General features: G+C 43.6%; 2 protein-coding genes across 3 annotated transcripts in view; one reads left to right on the top strand and one right to left on the bottom strand.

Moving 5' to 3' along the window:
- Positions 1-16,061, top strand: part of CC2D1B (coiled-coil and C2 domain containing 1B) — a 28,543-nt gene extending 12,482 nt beyond the window's left edge. For both annotated transcript variants that reach the window (XM_027739399.2, XM_027739400.2), the window contains 14 exons: positions 270-342; positions 2,144-2,256; positions 3,038-3,224; positions 5,507-5,679; positions 5,783-5,908; positions 6,432-6,490; positions 6,746-6,862; positions 7,323-7,396; positions 8,034-8,092; positions 9,622-9,673; positions 11,035-11,134; positions 13,605-13,695; positions 14,024-14,154; positions 14,920-16,061. In XM_027739399.2, the coding sequence (XP_027595200.1) occupies positions 270-342; positions 2,144-2,256; positions 3,038-3,224; positions 5,507-5,679; positions 5,783-5,908; positions 6,432-6,490; positions 6,746-6,862; positions 7,323-7,396; positions 8,034-8,092; positions 9,622-9,673; positions 11,035-11,134; positions 13,605-13,695; positions 14,024-14,143 (1,344 nt within the window). In that variant the 3' untranslated portion in view covers positions 14,144-14,154; positions 14,920-16,061. The remainder of the gene's footprint in view (positions 1-269; positions 343-2,143; positions 2,257-3,037; positions 3,225-5,506; positions 5,680-5,782; positions 5,909-6,431; positions 6,491-6,745; positions 6,863-7,322; positions 7,397-8,033; positions 8,093-9,621; positions 9,674-11,034; positions 11,135-13,604; positions 13,696-14,023; positions 14,155-14,919) is intronic.
- The window catches only part of ZFYVE9 (zinc finger FYVE-type containing 9), a 56,762-nt gene continuing 53,540 nt past the window's right edge, over positions 15,992-19,213 (bottom strand). The window contains exon 19 of the mRNA XM_027739397.2: positions 15,992-18,494. Within this exon, the coding sequence (XP_027595198.2) occupies positions 18,333-18,494 (162 nt within the window). The 3' untranslated portion in view covers positions 15,992-18,332. The remainder of the gene's footprint in view (positions 18,495-19,213) is intronic.

Below are 19,213 nucleotides of genomic sequence, written 5' to 3'. Positions count from 1 at the left end.
GTAAAGCCAGAGTTGTGGCTGTTTGTGTCCAGCAAAGGCAGTTGAACTAGTTCTCTTGCTGAAGACTTTTTCAAGGCTGAAATAATTTGTGTATTGTCCTTCTGTCTGAAAAGAGGTCCAGTAGGGAAGCTGGAAAGCATTTGGAGAAAGACAGAGAGACAATGCGCGTATTGTAGCAAAATACTGAGTCTTTTGCAGTGTTTGTGCTGGTTAAATACAAATGATTGCTAATTTATAATCAACTCCACTGTATGTCTTCCTGATTGCAGCAATACCAGGATGCCATAAGAGCCCATAAGGCAGGGAGAAAAGTGAATTTTTCTGAGCTACCTGTTCCTCCTGGTAAGTGTGAACATAAAATGCCCTAATACCTAAACTTTTGCATACCTTCTGGGCTCAGAAGGGGTTTGCAGATATTGCCTCCTCATCCTGTGGGACATCTTCTTTTTCTCAGTGAGTAGGGTGGCCTTGCTGTTTGATGGTATGTGAAACTGCTTACTGATGTACTCCCAAACACTGACACTGGTGAATATTCCTGCCTATTGACTGTTTGATAGCAGGTAAAAGTAGTCTACAGAGACGAAACAAATCATGCCCATGGTCACACTGAGGCAGGAACTGAGCCTTCTTCTGGAGACACTGTCCTGTTTATCTTCTTTAGAACACAAGAGTGCTGTGTCTGTACAAGTTTGGGCAAGCTCAGCTGTGTATGCTCTGCCTCTGATTTGCATGATACCATTTCTCCCCTAGGAAGCATCTTTGCTTTTATGTTGTGCCCGATGCGTTCTTCTACAAGATACACTTGGCCCTGCAAAGCCATGCCTGGATTTTTTAAGTTAGAACAGACACAGACTTTGTGGCATTTTTGTCACTGTCAGATGTTGCAGTGGCAGCACTGCAGTGGTGGGAAAGTGGGCAGTGCCAGCTCTGTCGGGTCATGGACTGCTTTGAAGGTTCCCTGCTTAGAGCTGGCCATGAAAGGGCATTTAGCATGTCTTATTCTGGAACATAATCCCTTTTTTGGTAAACACCAGTTTCTGTAAGAGTGAGGTACTCCATACTCCATATTTACACCTCTGGAAACATGGAGAACTCCTCCATTTCCTTACATATGAGCTGCATGTTTTCAGCCATCATTTAGAGGCCATAGGGTTTACACTGAGACAACCCTCAGGCAGCCACTGAACCAGAAGTCAATTGTCCTGGGCTGGCAGTGCCTTTCATTGCATCTGGGTGGTGATGAGTACCAGCCCTGTCATCCTTGGAGACAGAAATGCTGCTGAGTAATGGATTGAATGTCACAGGGGGCAGCAGCACAGGGTTCTGTGTTCTGCCTGCCTGAGTACCTCAGACTTCTGATGTCCCCAGAGCAGCCATCTCCAGGTTTAGAAGCAGTTTAGTCATTATTTCTTAACACTTCTCATGAGACTGGCAGCAAGAATATCCGCTACACATTAAATGAGAGAAATCTTAAGACATTTTATTGTAGGGACTTTGAATGTCTCTTGTTTGAAGCTGACACTAAACTGGTTATGTGGAAGTGGGAGTTTATCTTCTTCCCATCCTTAAAAGAATAATAAAACAATGAAAATAATTATTCTTCATACACTTTGCATTTAACTACTTTGATTCTGTTTTACTTTGCAACCTCTGCATTGCAGTAGCTTTTCAGCAGAGACTGTGTTACCCATCTGTCAGCACTGGATTGTTTGTTACTTCGGGGGTGACACTAATTTTCTGCTGGACTCTCTACCTGCTAAGGTGAGGCAGCAGTGAGAGGGGGGAAAAAATGAGATTAATTCTTTGCTGGTTCTGGGGACACCTTTACTACTGAAGTCATGAGGTTGTGAGGTTCCTTGGCTGGCTGCCAGCTGCTAAGCTTGGAAAACTGCTCTGTTATTGCATCATTTTACTCTTATCCCTTTAAGCCTGGGTTTCTGTGAGAGATCTGATCTTAAGCCCACCACTCAGACTTTGTCTAGCAAGGCTTTGTGGCCCTGACCTCTGTCTGGTTACACTGAATTCCAAAATATATTAGATAATAGGTATTTGGATAGAAATAGTTTTACAGAAAACAAGAAATATGAAAGACATAGTGTAGGTCATATGCAACTCTCTACTTCTGTATTCCTTTCCTATCCAGGGTTTCCCCCTCTTCCTGGTGTTGCAGCAACAGATGGTGGCAGCACAATAGCCGCTGTTCTGGAAAGTGCCAGCAAACTGGCAAACATGGAGGAGAATGATGAAGAGGAGGAGGTCAGTATTTCCTAGTAGGATATGTAAAAGTTGAAATGCTGTCTCTTGTGGCAGCAGACACGAGGCTGTTTGATTTCCAGGGAAGGGTACTGAGATGAAATACATTTCCCAAAAGTCTGAAGAGTACAGGATCTCAGTAGTAATTGCAGTTTGCATTGTATTGTAGGGGACACAAGAGAGGTGAGATGTTGTTACAGTCAGTACCCTCAGAGTCTGAGTCCAGGGTTTGGCTCTTCCACAGCTGTCTTGTATGTGGATTTTATTTTCAAAGCAAACACTTCAGATCCCCTCCACCCCTTTACATTGTTCTAAAGTACTTAAATCTGTGCTTTTATCCTGCATCCCAGTAGCTTCCCATGTTTGTTCTTCCCCAGGATGTTCAACACTTACTGCTTTTTGTCAGGCTGCACCAGCCTTTAGACTTCAGTTTGATTTCTTTCTCTCTCTAGATTTGGTTGACAATTGTTTGTGCTTTCACCTCAAGTAGCTTTTAATGGAGAGAATTCCTGGATGATTTTTTTTCTGCATGGAACTGCTTTTTTAAAAATCACCACCAATGTTGTTCAACATTATTTTTATTCTGTCTGTGGTGGAGTTTTGATGCTTCCTTAGGTCAGCTACCTCCAGAAGCTAAAATTTGCTTCTGAAATGCTATGCTCCCCTCAAAGGGATACCAGAAGGCTGATACAGTGATAGCCACGGTTGTTGATGCTTGGGGTGCTGTCCTCAGCTCTGGAATAGATTTTATGTGTTTAATGTGAAATTCTCCTTGTTTTGTCAGAGTGAACCTCTGCCCCAGGCCCCAGTGGCCAAGAAGCCTGCCCAGCTGCCTGGGAAGCCCACTCAGGTTGTGAAGCCCATTCCAGTGTCTGCTGCAGCTGAGGAGAGCTCCCCTGAGCACCTGAAACGAGCTGCATCACCCTCCACCCTGGACAAGGCAGAGTCCCTGGATCATCTCCCTCCAGCTGGTAAGGTGAAGGGATCACCATTCCCAGTGATCCACATGCAGGTTGTTTGCTGTAGTTCAGTTTAATACCTTGGTAAAGACTTTTTCATTATAGTTTGGGTATGAGCCTGTGAGTGTGTGGCATAGATTTCCTCTGACATGAGCCCCAGTATGTACATCTGCTGGAGGGCAGATCCAGACCAACCATGCAGCTTTATTTCACAGAGATAGCATGTGTAATTATATGGGTGATTGAGTTTTTAATTAATTTTGATGTAACAAGTGTATCGATTCATAATGTTTAACTTGCTCACAAGTAGAACTCTGCATATACTCTCATTAAAGGGCTGCCAGTGTGAATTATTCATTGATCCAGTGGAGCTCCCTGCATCACACACTGCTTTCTGCCTGCTGCTTCATCCAGGGATCTCACACTGGCAGTGCTTCATCAATCACTGGTCTGCCTGTTGCTGAGGTCACTGAGCAGTTGTCTGCACAAGATTAATTGTACAGATAGTAAGGGACAGCCACCACCTCACTGTGGGATTTGGGCACACACAGGCACTGCTCAGGCTCTCGCTGATGCCTTGACTGTAATCCCATCCTCCTGTTCTTCCCTGGCTGATTCCCTCAGGATGAAGCAGAGCTGCCTAGTTGGCTGATGCAGGTTCTTCTGCAGAGTGCAAAGGCTTTTTTATACAGTGCCCCTGTGATTATCTCATAAATCTTCTCTCTAGAAAACTCCATTACTTGTTTTATAAAGACCACTAAAGTAGTGGTTGTCCATTTTGGCTTTGAAAATCTATGAATCCTCAGGAGTTTCCTGGGTTTTGCAATTTTAGCTGACATATTAATCTCCTTAGTGAATTGCCCTGGACTTATGCAGTGAAGGAATTGATAATACCTGGTCTCTGGTGTTACAGTAATCGATCCTGGGTATTTCAAGTATTCTAAAATAAGACCAGTATGTGCAACAAGAACCTGGACAGAGCCATACCAACATGATTTTTCCAACGAAATATCAGTACTTTGCTGTTGAAAAGTGTATTTCACTAGGCAAAGTGCATTCATGTTATCTTTATCCCCTCAGAATTACGAAGCTGATAAATCCACTGTAAAAATCCTGTATTTTTCTTCCTGAAAAGTGCAGAGTGTGGGCAGGTATGGGAGTGGAACGGAGCAGTTGCACCTAAGGCCTATGCCAGGAAAGTCCAGGAGCTGGGATTGGTTGTATTAGTGGCTTAGCTAGGTCCATGCTCCACAGATTTTCTTTGAAAATACCTGTGCTCTGACTGAGCCTCACAGAACACACGGAGGGGGTTGTCTCAGGGCTTTTTGGGCAAGCTCCCTTTTCTAATTAGTTTGGGTTTAGCTGGTTGGGCAGACTGCTCCCAGCAGCAGGACAGCTTCTGGCTCTTCTTCCAGGATGGGAGTAGGTTGGTCATCATCTGCCAGCAGTGACCATGGTGTGAGAGGCACTGGGGTGTTTATTTGCTGAGACAGGCATCTCTTGCAGGGGTTGTTCAGCTTGTGTAACCATGGGTAGAGTGCAGTGGTGAATACATCATGAGTGTCTTTGGGAACAGCTGTAATCAGCTCCTGCTGCTCCATTTCCCATGAGGAAGAGGCAGGATGCACCAACCTGGTACAATAAAAAGCAGCCTCACTTGTGTAGTTGTCCTTAGTGTTTTGGGAAGGAAATAGGAGACTTAAGAATTAATGAGAAACTAAGAGAGCAAGGAATTACAAATAAGCAGAGGTAGTATGTCTGAATGTGCCTGCACATTGGCTCATCTGAGGGTTTTTCCTGACATGTCAGGGGAGAGGGAAGGAATGAGTCCGGAGGATACTCATAATATTTGCTGTTTTTTAGAAGTTACCATGGCAAGCTGAGAGTTTGAATTCAGCTGCTGCTTTGGACCAATCAGCTGTGTTGGGGTCTGTCTCCTGCCTGCACATTAGGGGCTGTAATTACACTTGTGACACTTTTGAAGTCATATGAGGTTTTTGGTGAAGGATGCTATGAGAGAAGGAAGTTTGTTACTTTTTCTAATGCTTGAAATTGAAAGTGTCCAAGAAACAATAGAGTGCAATAAGGAAACGCCCTTATTGCAATGTCCTTTGCAATAAGGATATTTCCTCATTGCACTCTGTAAGGATATCTGTACTTTGATATTTGATAGTGTACTTTGATATCTGTACTTTCACTGTACTTTTCGTGGCTACAGACTGAACATGGGAAACCTGTTTCAGGGGCATTGCCAGTGTCAGATGAATGAAGGTTTCTGTACAACTGTTTTTCAGTCAGGGAGCAGCTGGAATTCTTGGAGAACAGGAAAAAACAATACCTGAAGGCGGCCATCAAAGCAAAGAGGGAAAATAACCTGGAACAGGCAAAGACATATCTCAGAACAGCGAAGGGCCTCGACCTAAAGATTGAACAAGCCAAACGTGGCAAACCTGTGGACATTTCCAAGGTTAGTAGCACTGGTAATGTTCTGCTTTTTTTCATATTCTTGGACATGTAAGTGCTTACTTTGCCCTGTAAGAGCTCTGCAATGTGGTGTTCTTGTGTTGCAGCTGCCATCACCCCCTACGGATGATGAGGGCGATTTTATCTTTGTGCACCATGAAGATGTCAGACTGTCTCAAAAAGCAGATGAAGTATATGCACAGCTTGTAAAATTGCTGAAGGATCAACATGAGGTGACCATTTTATCTTTTTTAATAAATGTTTTGGGGTTTCTTTTGTACATTTCTCTGGGGTTTATTAATATAATAATATCATTGTTGTTTCTGTGGGGTCTTTTGTTTTTCTTTTAAAATACTTATGGTTTTGTGTGTCCTAAAAAGGAGAATTTTCAGACTTGGATTCTCTTATTATTTGAAGCCCGAGGGTGTGCTTGAAGGCTTGGGACTATCAAATTATCAACGTTAAATATGAATGCTCAAGTTTGAAAATAGTTTTTTGAATGAATGATTAAGACTAGTCCTTGGGCAAGCCTCATATCTACAAATCAAGTGATTAAAAAGTAATAGGGAGAACAGCTCAGAGAAATGCTGTGCTCAGCTTTGGGATTGAAGGATGAGATGGTGTATGTTTTTGAGTGACTTGGGAGAACTCTTGGCTTTTCTTAAATTAGATTGTCATGAACCTCAGAACCCTCTTCCAATCATGAATATGTGTGTGAGGCTCATCTGTGTTTGTTTGGTTCTGTTTGTGTTTCAGAGGTGTTTGCAGTATTCCAAGCAATTCATGCATCTGGGAAACGTAGCAGAAACAACTCGGTAAGACCCAGTGCCTGCTTTTAGTCATGCCACAGTGTCACTTCAGGCTTGAGTCCTGACCCTGAAGGATGCTGGGGATTGGGTTGGAAAGTTTCTCCTTGTGTGAAAGGGTCAGTAACTATGACTCCTGCACTTCTAGGATGCTCTCAGAGCTCTGGTCTGGGATTATTTTGGGGCCTGTATCTGGCAGAATGCTGTTTCATGTCCCAGTGTGGGTGTAGCTTTTTTATTGTTGTTTTTTTTCCTTTTCTATAGGTTTGAGAAACTGGCACAAGGCTGTAAAAAGGATATGGAAATCCTCCAGCTTGCACGAGCACAAGGAATGGATCCTCCAAGCCATCACTTTGAGGAAAGAACCTTTAAAATGATAAGGTGTGGAAAACCAAAAGGATTTCTCAGGCAGGCTGGAATGACTTTTCTGATTTTTCACTCTTGTTTAGGGAATTGTGGGCTTCAGCAAACTCAGATGGCACCCAGGGTTAGGAAAGGATACTCTCATCAACTTTAATACAAGGAAGTTTTCTCTAACTTCTCTTGTGGGTTGTTTTCAAAACACCTCCAGCTTCATCTCTTACATTCTGTTACTTCTGCCACTCCTCCATCCTCTGTATTTCTCTCTCAATCCTGTTGCCTTTTGGGCTTTGTTCCTGGCATGCCTGAGAGATATTTTTAGCTCTGTTTGTGTTCTTTCCTTGCTCTGTTGTATTTTGTGAAGGTGATTTCTGTAGGAGTGCACTGTTGAAAAAGGTCTGCCAAATACCTATGGCATCCTAGTTGGTAGTGGATCAGGTGATGGCTATGGGGTGATTATGCTTTTTTTGTTTATTCACAGGATATTTTCTGAGCTCAACAGCACAGAAATGCACCTTCTTATTGTCAGGGGGATAAACCTACCAGCTCCTCCAGGTGTGTACTCGAAAGGGTAGGGGGGCTCTTTCCTCTGAGTAGGTGAGGAAAGTAGTGGGGAATGAGATTTCTCTATCTTGAAGACACTTTAGGAGTCAAGAGCTTTGCAACCAACGCTCATTAAAACAAAATAACCAGGTTTTGGGCTCAAGCCCCTCAAAAAAACTTTAAACAGTATTTTAAAAAGCAGACAGAGAATCTGGGTTCCGTCTGGACAGAGGGGAGAACTTTAAATTGTTCCAGGTTCACTCATAACAGGGTCATAGTTTTTTTCCTGGTTATTTCCTGTTTTGTTATGAGTGCCTGCCTTAAGATCGCACCACCTTGATGTGTTCTGACCTTTCAATAGACAGGATCCTGCCAGTGTTACTGCCTTTAGTCCTTGTTCCTGGGAGCTTGTAAGCCCTCTGTGCTAGACTGTCTGAGGACTACCAGCAGCATAAAGAAAAGCAGGTGTTTTCCTTTGGATGCCAGCTTTCTATGGATTTGGGTTTGATGGGTGGATTTTTCAGCTGCCAAGAGACAGGACATGAGTCTTGCTGAAAGTCAGTTATATGCTCTTGAAAATCCTGCCCAGCATTCCAGATGCAATGGCAACCCCTGTATTGGCTGTTTGGGTTGGCTTTGTCTCCCTCAGGTGTGTCCCCCAGAGATCTGGATGCCTTTGTGAAGTTTGAATTCCAGTACCCAAGTGCGGTGAGTGTGTCCTGGCTCTGCTGTTCCTCACCCCTTCCACTGCAGGAGCCTTTGGGGGCTCCAGGGAAAGGGAAGACACTCCTAGGCATCCTACCTGGAATTACCTTTAAAGCAGATTTGTTTTTCTGAGGAACAGAACTACCGAATCTGTTTCTGCAGGTGATGTTACAGGGGAGAGGGGCCACCTCAGGTGTGATCTGCCTCTGAGTCCCTTCTAAAGGCACTGCTTTGGGGCATCTCTTCTAATTAGAGAAATTAATTGAAAGGGTTAGTCGTTGTCATCAAATAAAAGCATGTGGCTCCTGGTGATTTAATTATCAAATATAAATGTGAGTATCTGGAGAAAGGTCTTGGACCATACAAGTTTCTTGGCTTTACTAATTAATACTTGTGTGTGTGTGCATGTATGTATGTGTACGTATATAAAAATATCTATACACATATATATCACTTCTTTCCTTGGAATTCCCCAGTGTCTTCCCTTCACCTTTAAAAGCAGTCTCTGGTCTGAAAAATACTCAAACCTTAGAGCTGGGAGGGCACCTGAGGAGGGGCTGACTAGTCTTATTGTCAGTAGAAGTGCTGGGGCTTTGCTGCTTTCTGTGTAGTGCAAAACCAAACCTTGCTCTTACAGGACTAATGCTGAGCCCTGGGAGAGTGCAAAGCCTGGACTTTTACCTCCTAATAAATTTTGCAGTAGTTCCACTATAATACATTCAATTACCTGTGGGGAATTGGTGATGGTCAGAGCAGGTTTGTGTTTCAGTTTGAGTTACTCAAGGCCTTAACGAAGGAGTCACCTCATCAGGGTGGCTGGAAACGGAATTGGTCTGTGTGAATAATTTTCTGTGAAATAAGTAAGAATCAGCATAGTTGCTTTTAATCTGTTTTCCTTTACTTAAAGAAAAGCAGATCTCAGCTACGTAGCCAAAAGTCAAATACACCACCTTTCTCCTTCGTAGCTGAAATCAGTTTTGCACAGTAGCTGCCATAATTAGGTCACATTGTCCTTGTTCATTCCCCAGAGATTTAGTTTGTACTCTGCTTTAGGTTAAAAGTTAATTCATTTTGGTGGCAGATTGATTGTCAGGCAAAATAATAGTAGGGCAATTCCCTGAATGATTTGTGATGAATTCCTTGTGTAGCTTATTATTCCAGCTAATGCAGGAAGAGCAGAATTACGGCGTCGTGGAACGTGCACAGTTTGTCATGGGGTGTAACAGCCACACTCAGGGACTTCATGGGGATTGCACTGAATTGACTGTGATCATTTAACTTATCTGGGGCTCTTATATTTAATGTGATGTTTTGGCTTATTCTTTATATAGTGCTATGCTTGTTATCACAATGAAATCCAAGTATTTTAGTCTTGAATGTACCATGTCTCTTCTTATCATTCAGATAACCCCCTAAAACCTCATGTTTCTTGTATAGGCATAAAGTAGAGCTGATAATAAAAATGGTCACTACTCTGTATTTTAAAACAATAACTGATGGATTTATGTAATGTGTATCTCTTTTTTTAATAGGAACAACCTCAAAAGAGTAAAACACCTGTAATTAACAATAACAATTCTCCAGGTGAGTACTTTTTTTTTTTTGAACAGTGAGAAAAACATTGCACCTTAAGAACTCCTGGACAGTACAGGCTGGTCTCATCCTGTGACTCAGCCCAGAGGGCCTCCCACCACCTGTGTTCTTCTTTCTTATAAAGGGTTTGTTGCAGGGTGAAGTCCAGCTGCACTGGCAATTTTTTCGCCCTCATCCCAACATTGGTGGTGGTTGTTGTGTCCTGGATTAGTGAAATCATGGAGTTACCAGTCGTGCTCCAGCTGTTGCTGTCAACTCTGCTGGCAGATGGGCCAGATAAATAAATTTTATTTATTAAATAAGTTAAATTATTAATTTTAATATCTCCATGGATCAGATATTTTTCAGTCAGACTTGGTGTCCTGTGAGATTGCCAGTTCTGTCATGATTTTGGCTGATTGGCTGATATGTTTCTAGACCCGACAAAGCATCATTGCAGAAAGAGATGATTTTTTTTTTATGAGACAGCATGTCTTGAAACCAACAAAAACACTTCCTTTGTACCTTTTGAAAATCCCCCTTTGGCCTTGCCATAGAGTACAGGTGTTAGACTCATCATGCCTTTTAGAATTAATCCTCTTGCACTCTTGAGTTGATTTTATTGCTCTATTATTTTTTTCCAATTCTTGCAGTAAGCAGCCATTTAGTATCAGAAAAACTTTGAATTCACCATCCAAATTACTAGTTACGATTTTATCTCAAAAGAGATACATATGTAGATATATATCTTTTGAGTTTACATATATTTTCTGTTAAGATTAGAAGTCCTGAAGGTCTGACACTGAAAGCTGTGTTCCAGATCTTCCATGAACTTGCTCTGCACTGGTTGAGCAGCCCCTTGGTAGTGTTTGGGGTTTCCAGGCTGGCAGGCACAGGTGGTTGTTCCTGGGTAGCAGAGCAGATAAGTCTTGGAACATTAGTTGTACAATCTTGTGAACCTTTCTGATCAAAAGGTGGCACAATTCTTGCCACACTCATTAATGAATTTGGTGCTGAAACAGTATTAATTATATAATCAAAACACCCCTTCCCAGTCATTCCAACCTTACTGTTCGTTTTCCTTATTATTTGGTACCTTTTTTTTTTATCCACAGACACTCTATTTACTTGCTGAAAAACCTAAATTTCCCAGTTTTGGCTCTCCAGTAACTTGCTGTAACATGGGGGTGCCAGGTGAGCTGCAGCACAGGGACACACCTTGGGAATGACTGGAAGAGCCTCCTGAGGAGGAGTTCATGTGGTGTGAAATGTCTCTCACAGATGGGCCAAACTGAGTCAGAGTCTGAGGAGTGCATATAACAGAGTACTGCACATTCCCAGCTTTCTCTCATTTCTCTTTCCCTGAACTGCAGAATACAACCAGCTGTTCAAGTTGAACATCAACCGGAATCACCGCGGCTTCCGCCGAGCAATTCGGTCCAAAGGGATTAAATTCGAAGTATTTCATAAAGGGTAAGTCCTTGGTTTGCTTCCCCCTCACTGCTGCTCTAGGAATAGCTGGAAAGAGTGTTGGAGCTGAACTTTGTGCAACACAGTCTCTAAGCTGGCAATAAAGAGTTGGCTGGTTCTCATATCTGAGAACTTTCAAAACATGCCTGAGCTCTGTAGCTTCCCCTGTGGGGGTGAAAAAAGGCACAAGTTCAGTGAAGCTGATTCATAACTGACAGAGGAGTTGAGGATTAGTGTGTTAAGAGGAATTGATGAGATGGGGAAGGCAACGATTTACTTCCAATTGTTTTGATTCTTACCCAGTTTGGTTTTAGTCATGAGGATTAGAAAATGTAAATGTTCCATGGGATAACTGACAGAACATTGACATACAAGTGGCAGCAAAACATGAACAGCAGTAAAGCAGATGACAGATGATGGCAGAACGAGTGTTCTGTTTTTGTAGTTATACTGTTTCATTCATTGGATCTTGCAGTGTTTCCCCAGCACTGTTCTCAGGCTGTTAGACTGTCTTGAGACTGCCCTCATCTTAGGGAGCAGGACAGTGAGGTGGATGTTAACAGTGGATAGGTCAGGGAAATCATCCTCTGTCCAGGCTCATAACTGAGTTACTCAAAATCAGAGTGGCCTGTATTCCCTGATCCCTGAGTTGGTTGTGATCCATGACTGGACTGGGATGTTGGATAACCTGGTTTTGTCTCAGTGGCTTTTTGTGCTGTTCTTTGTTTCTGGGCCATGCAGAAATCATCTGTAGGTTCTCCAAGATGATTTTTAAGTTGTAGATGTTTTAATTTGTGAGCTGAAGTCCTATTGTTTTACTCCAGATCATCCCTTTGCATCTCTGCTGAAGAGAGAAAAGCTGATTTTCTTACTCTTTTTTTCTGTCAGTCCTGACTGCTCCACTCTCTCTGTTCAGGATCTCCTTTGCTGTGAAGTGTTTACATTTGTTTAAAATGCTTTTTAATCACCTTTCCCCAACCATCTCCTTGGGAGGATGAAGTGATCCAGGCTCTTTCCTAAGGACTTTCTGCTCCCTGCCTTTCTCTGAGACTACAAATGAAGAATACTTTCAGAAAGGCCTTTGTAGATGTTGTAGCTCTGGGGTCTCTGATAGCTCTTTGACCATCTCCCAAGAATTATTTGTGCTCAGTGAGCAAAGGAGACTTGTTTCAGGTCATATATATTAAACTTCAGTTTAACAACACTTTCAAGTAGAAACCCAGCAATGTATTTTTCCAAAAGAAGAGTCTCTCCTTGAGCCTCTCCTAAAAGCTTCTGAAGATAAAAGGAGATTTCCCCAGAGCTGTTTCTAAAGCCATAGCCTAGAGCAAGTTCTCATTCTTCACTTTAAACCCCCTGGAACTGATCAGGGATGAACCAGTCTTCATTGCTTCTTGAATTTTAAAAAGAAAAAATTCTTTAAAAAATTCAGCAAGAATTGCTGATCCTCTAAGTTTTGAGCAAAGTGCCCCACACACTGCAATACAGTTATGTAATCCCTCGTTTTTTAAGGTGCTTGTGAAGTAAAGGAAGTATTCAGCATGTGAGCTAATGAAGTCTGAACTTCCCTAAATGATTTTGTGAGTCAACTCTCATCGATGGAGAGTCTCAGTCTTCTGTTGCCACCAGTGATGTGATCATGAGGCTCCATATAAAAATTTATGGAGATTCTATTGCAAATGTCAATTCTTCCTTGATAATATCTTAATATCTCTTGATGATAAAGGAAGAAGGGTGGGTGTTTTGGGAGGTTTTTTGTACGTTGGTTTGCTTGCCTGGTTTTTTCTTAAACAGGGTGGATAAAAAAGGAACATTCTGAATTCTTGGCAGATTTCCTATCTAAAACACAGCAGGCATGGTCAGTTGTCTTTCCTGCCTCCAGACTCTGTAGCGATAGTTTTTGACTGTTAAACTACCAGTATGAAGGTGGATCAAACCAATAGCTGAAATGTTCCTGCTTGTTGAAAATGTTTTGATTTATCAAGATGAAACAATGATTCATGTGACTTTCCCCTAAAAGTAGTGTGCCAAAAGCAGCAGGTGCCTGTGAAATGTTTGTTTTGCTGAGAGATTCCCTTCCTTGGGAAGTCCTTCAGCCTGTCCCATTAAACAGCCCTGTCCTGTAGCAGAGCATTGCCCTGTCCTGGCTGCTGGGCTTGTTTTCTCTGTCTCCCTGTGCAGGGACAGAAGCTGCTGCCACTCCCAAGTGCTGGTTTAGTTGGTTGTTTTTCTTCAGTGCTGTCCTCATCTTTAACTTGGTTGCACAAGAATAATTAACAAATGAGTGCTTCTTTATCTCGTGCCTTGTAGTCTGGTGTGTTAAGGGTTTGCCTCTTGCCTCCAGGTTTGTAGCATGTCCTGCCCAGCCCTCCTGGATGTGGTGATGGAGCAAATAGTGATGACTTAGGCTTGTTTTCTCTTTAATGTCCTGACAATCCTTACCCTTTGCTTAAGGAAGGTTTCTTTGGAACAGGTCCTTTTTCAGGAGTGACAAGCAGGTGGGGACAGCACACTTGAAACTGGACAAGCTGGAATCAGAATGTGAAGTTAGAGAGATCATTGAGGTATGTTTTGGGGGTGAGGTGTGTTCTTCTACTTAACATTAAACACAAAGGGGAAATGAATATTTGGATAACTGTGTGTGTACAGTGGGCAGTTTTGTATCAGATGAGTTTGGTACCTTGCCTGGGATGGGGGGAGACCTGCTCTGCTGAATTATAATCTGAGGAATCTCGTGGCTGTGACCCCTCCCAGCACTGCAGCTGATCCCTGCAGGTGATCTCTGTCACCTTTGGATCGTGGGCAGATAAATTCAAGGATGCCTGAGGCTCTGCACTCTGACATTGTAATTCATATGTGCACTAACTGCTCTTCTTTTTGTGGTTCTTCCAGATTTTTGATGGCAGGAAGCCCACTGGTGGGAAACTGGAGGTAAAAGTGAGACTCAGGGAGCCCCTCAGTGGTCAAGATCTTCAAACAGTTACAGAAAACTGGCTGGTCCTGGAGCATTAGTTCTGTGTGAGGTACGAACGCTGCTCCAAAGGGGGTCTGGGCAGGACCTGACAGGGCTACAGATAAACTCTGCTTGAATAATGTCTCGTGTTGACATTGACCTAATTACACAGCTCTGGTTTCAATGCCATTCCTCTTTGTATTTGTGGTGGGGAGTTGACATAATTTCATAAATGAGGTTACAGAACCTCTGATTAGTTTGTATCTCAAAGATGCTTCACAATCACTTGAAATACAGGGACAGCTTCTGGTGTCACCTTTACTTAGAATAATACTTAGAAAATAAGATTGATAAGTGATCCATCTTCCTTTGCTTGATCTCCCAAAGCCTCTGTGTTCCCTCTTCCTTAGCACATTTTGGTTTGTGGTTATAAATGGCAGTTAAGTGAATATTCATCAGCTTCAGGGTGACATCACCTGTTTGCCACAGCTTTGCTGTTGAATTGGACAGGTTGAGAGGTCTTGTTTCAGTTCATGAGTCTGAATTTGGGCACCAAAGGAACTCTTTTAGTGGTTTCCTCTCAGCCAAGGAGGTCAGAAAGGTCCTGTGAGCCTCAGTCAGGCTGAGGGACGTGTTACCTGAAGTAACAACTTGGCCTTGTGCCGAAGCACTTTCCATCACTGGAGCTTAATAATTTTGCTCCATTGATTTTTCTAGTTGACCATCCAGAACCTTCATGTCAGCATTTTACATGTAATGTCACCTTGAGTTGTGACCATCTGTTATATACTGCAGCAACTAATTTTGATGGGTTTTGTGTGGTTTTTTTCCCCAGATCCATTGGAATGTCAGAAGCCGTGGGCTGAAGGAACGTAGAAGATGCTGCTAAGCTGCAAGCACCAAAGATGTTAAAGAATGCACTACTGAACCTAATGTCTATTTTGGTAACAGCCATAGTGCTTATTAATACCCTCAAGGCAAATGGGAGGCTCTGGGAAGTGCTGCTGCAGGGCTTGGGACCAGTCTACACAAAATAGACAGTTGCCTTAATGTGGGACTACTAATGTAGCACCAGGACGAATGTTACATTAACTATGCAGAGTGCTGTGGGAGAAGTTTAGCCCCTTCAGAATTCCCTGAGGCAGTGCAAGAGCTTTTTGGTCAAGTCACAGGTAAGACCTTCACCAGAATTCCTTTTTTCAAGTGTCCAAGCAGCTGCTGTGATTCAGTGAACAGTCTGCTACTGCTTTTTCTGTTCTCTCCTGTCCAGGCCTGTTTGGGTTGGGGTCTTTTTTTGTTTCCTAAAACAGGAGAGATGTCAGGCAGCAATTTAGCGGTGTGAGTCCTTCCTCTGGGCACACCCTTGGCACCTGAGGTTCCAAAGGCTGCAGGGCTCCTTGGCAGCAGGTGTTTACAGACCCACATTTTTGTTCTGGCTACCAGATGTCTGCTGTGCTTGCTGCACTGCTTGTTCAGCACAGAAGGGTACTGTGCCTTCATCCTTTGTTTTGTTGAGGTTTTAATTTAAAAAAAAGAGAAGAAAAAAAAGTACACTAAACTCTGCTGCTTCCCAAATGTTCCTTGTCTTTTTACAAGAATAGGCTTTTAAAATTCTTCCAGGTGATGGGGAAAATAGTCATTCTTTGTCATGTAGAAAACTGGATCATGACTTATTTTCAGGAATGCTTTTGATCAGCACACAAAAAGTGGTACTAAATCTGTTTGTGTTTTTACATCTCTCTGAGTGAACAGAAACCAGGGATCTCCCAGGGCAGGATGTGCCTGTGCTGGGAGCCGAGTGCTCCTGCCCAGAGGGTTTGGAAGGGCAGGGTGGGAGACAGGACAGAGTCCAGACAGGTCAGGCAGTGCTGCCTCTGTCCTTCTGAGCAGATGAAGACAATACAGTGTTTAGTTTTTAATTTCAATAAATTTAATATACAAAACTACATGTTGAAAATAAAAATATAATATGCAGTTTTTTGCAGTGTTAACTAACTGAATTTTAAAAGTACAATTTTTTTCTAAACAAGTACTCATTTCTTAACAACATGGTAATTAAGGTCATTTCAAAGGCTATGGTTGAAGCAAACATGTCAGTCACCAGTTGATAGTGTTTTGCACAAACATAATCCGAACCTAAAAGACTTCTGGGGCAAAGGAAGAGAAGATAAACATTTTTCACCTCTTTTACTGCATTATTGAGCATAACAATGCAACTAAAGTGACTGGAAAGCCGCTGCTGTGGCAAAGCTGGAGTGCAGGCTCTAGGAGGAAGTATTTCCGAGTTTCTGGAATGCTCTTCCAGGTGCTGAATGGTGCCTACACCGTGTAGTGCTGTGTGACCCAAAGTGCAGGCCCAGCGTGCAGAGGGGGATCCAAGTGCCCTCAGCCCAGCTGGGCTGCACAGACACTTCAGCAGGAGCAGTGGGGGGTCACAGTTTAGGCTTTGCCCAGCAGGAACCATTAAACGAGCTGCATTAAGCCACCTTCTCCCAAATGCCAGAGGTAAGGCTTCACTTGGATGAACACCCTTTCAAGTGTGGGAGTGGGCTACCTCTTGCTGGCCAGCTTTTGTTTGTGGAGTTGGCCCCAGTTCCCTTGCCTGCCTTCTCCAAGGGCAGGGTGGTACCAGCTCTAATTTGGAACATTGGATTTGTCAGACTTTGCTTTTTCTTTTAAAAAGCAGTAGCCATTTATTCCCAAATGCACTCTGTGCAGGCACTGGGCTGTGTGCACATCACTATGTGCAGTTACCTTTTCTCTTGCCCAGCCAATGGCATTTATTTGTTTAAAAACTAGAGCCTCAGTCTCCCAGGGGCCTTGCACTCCCCTTTCCCTCGGAAAGGACGCTGGTGTTACTCACTCACAGCACAACCAAACCAGGCCCTGCTGCCTCCCCCAGAAGGGACAACAAGGAGTTACCAGGCAATGTCTGACACACCATAAATGTTCACCATAAATTTTCACCAGAAATTAGCACCTCTCTTCCCAAATAAATTATCTCTATAGACAGGAGGAGAAACCTTCACCCCTCTTCCTGGGAGGGACTCACAAGAGCTACTTTGCATGACTATGGCTAAACAAACCAAACCCCTTCTCCTGCTTACAGCTCTTCCTGCTGGTTAGCAGCTTTCCATGGAGACAGTAAGAACATGGAACCACATTTCCTCTGGCTGATGCTCAATTTCAGCTTCTTAATGCCCTGGCAGACATGAGCAGCTGCTTTCCTTCCCAAAGCCCTCCCAGGTGAGACTAAGAGCACTGGGCCAAGTGCAGGTGTTCAGAGCTGCCCACAAAGCCTTTTTCAGCAGAACATGCAGGAACAGCCACTCTACACTGTTACACAGGTAAGCTCTGACAGGGGCTGCAGGATGAGGTGCAAGCTGCATACGTGACACGGGCGTTACACTACCGGGAACAGCAGGGAGGGGACACAGCTGCCCTGGGTGGTGCTTGGCTCTAGAAAGCAGGACCTACTGGGGGGGAGGAACGAGATATAACTGCACTTTAGGGCTAATGTTACCTCTGCTTCATACAGATTTGTAAACAAGGTACAGAAGAGCAGAGTTGTTCTAGGACATTACAGAAACCTGCCGAGGTGAGGGACTTTATGGTAACTAGAGGAACAAAGTAAACCAGCCTATTCCACACACACAACTGCAGGTCACAGAACCTTGGGAGACATGCCTGCCTGTCCTTCTGCTCCTCTGGACACAGACAAAGGGAGTTATGGCTGGGGAATCTTTCCATAGTTCTCAAGGGCTTCTCCAAACGTATTTCAACCAACAATCTGGTCAAAATAATGTAAACGTTACTGTTCAGTGTCTACAATACCCACAAAGGTTGTGATGAGGTCAGAATGGAGGGCTTGGCTGTTGGTTCTTACATGGCCATCTACAAACACTACAAGGTTGGAGTTTCACTTTTTATTTATGCCCCAGTGATCTTTGCACCCTTTTGAGCATTGAGAGTACAGGACTGTAAGTCTTTAAACATGAACATTTTTCTAAACAGTAACAGAAGTGGATTAGCTGCAAGGATAGCATAGCCATGTTGTAGTATAGAAGCTGCCCTGATCCTCTGGTTGTTGACAATGCATAGAAGATTTAGAATTATGGAACAACTGTCCCTCCCCCCTCCCCCCCTTCCCCAATAGTGTTAACAAAAGCTTAATTTTCCAGTTTTAAAGTGCAAATGATTCAGATACAACTGCTGCTGGAACAGGTCTGAACAGAAAATGAAGTCCTCTTATGAGATGTTTTCCAGAATATAAAAGATGAGCTCCATTATGACTGGCCCCTCACTCAACTGACAGGCCCCTCCATGAATCACTGGCACTAAGGCACTGTCCAGGTCATTCATGTATTGAGAGGGCAGTGGCTGTCCATTGCTCCCAGCTTGGTAACCAACCTAAAAAATACAAAGTAAGAGCAGGTTTTAAGAGGGGCATGAGGCTGTGAGTCAGCAGGCAGGGAGAGAGGAGCAGCTGTGGTCTCTGCCTGAGGAATTGGTGCTTGAACTTAGTGCAGGCACTAAAGCAGCTTTTCCACTTGTTTTTGCACTTCTGTTTCCTATGGCTGCCTGGGCAAAAGAAGCCTCTTTTTTCTACTGCTTTGCCAGAGCAGCTCACTGAGAGCAGCAGGACCCACACTCAGCATTATCAGCTTAAGCTGTGCAGTGTTTAGGAGCTGGGTGACACTAAGTCCAGCTGCTCCCAGCCCAGCCCAGCTGTCCCTTGGGACTCAGCTCCGCTCAGAGTTGTGGCTGTGGAGCCCTCCAGGGGACCTTCTGTCCATTCCTCAGCCTCAAATGCAGAGTGGGATCTTTTAGGAGCAGCCACCTTGTGAGCAATGGTTTGTGCTCACACAGGAGCACGTTTAATACACTCCTATCTTGAATTGCTGGTGAAAAGGCCACTTCAGAGCCTTCTCTGAGCACAGAGCAGGTGCTGCTCATGCCATATGGGGGTCAAGCCTATGCTAATTCAGGCTGGGCACTGGCTTTCCAGCTCTAACAGATGTCCCAAAACACCAAACAACAGCCAGCACCACCTGATTAGCATCTGCTATGGGTACTTCTTCAACATTCTGGTTAACGTGCTGTATTCCCTCTTTGGGGAACAACCCCCC

Source organism: Pipra filicauda, unplaced genomic scaffold (genome assembly GCF_003945595.2).
Source record: "Pipra filicauda isolate LSUMZ 115617 unplaced genomic scaffold, ASM394559v2 scaffold19_size4547281_pilon, whole genome shotgun sequence".
Lineage (NCBI taxonomy): Eukaryota > Metazoa > Chordata > Aves > Passeriformes > Pipridae > Pipra > Pipra filicauda.
Note: the sequence above shows the minus strand (reverse complement) of the source record. Positions and strands in the feature narration are given on the sequence as shown.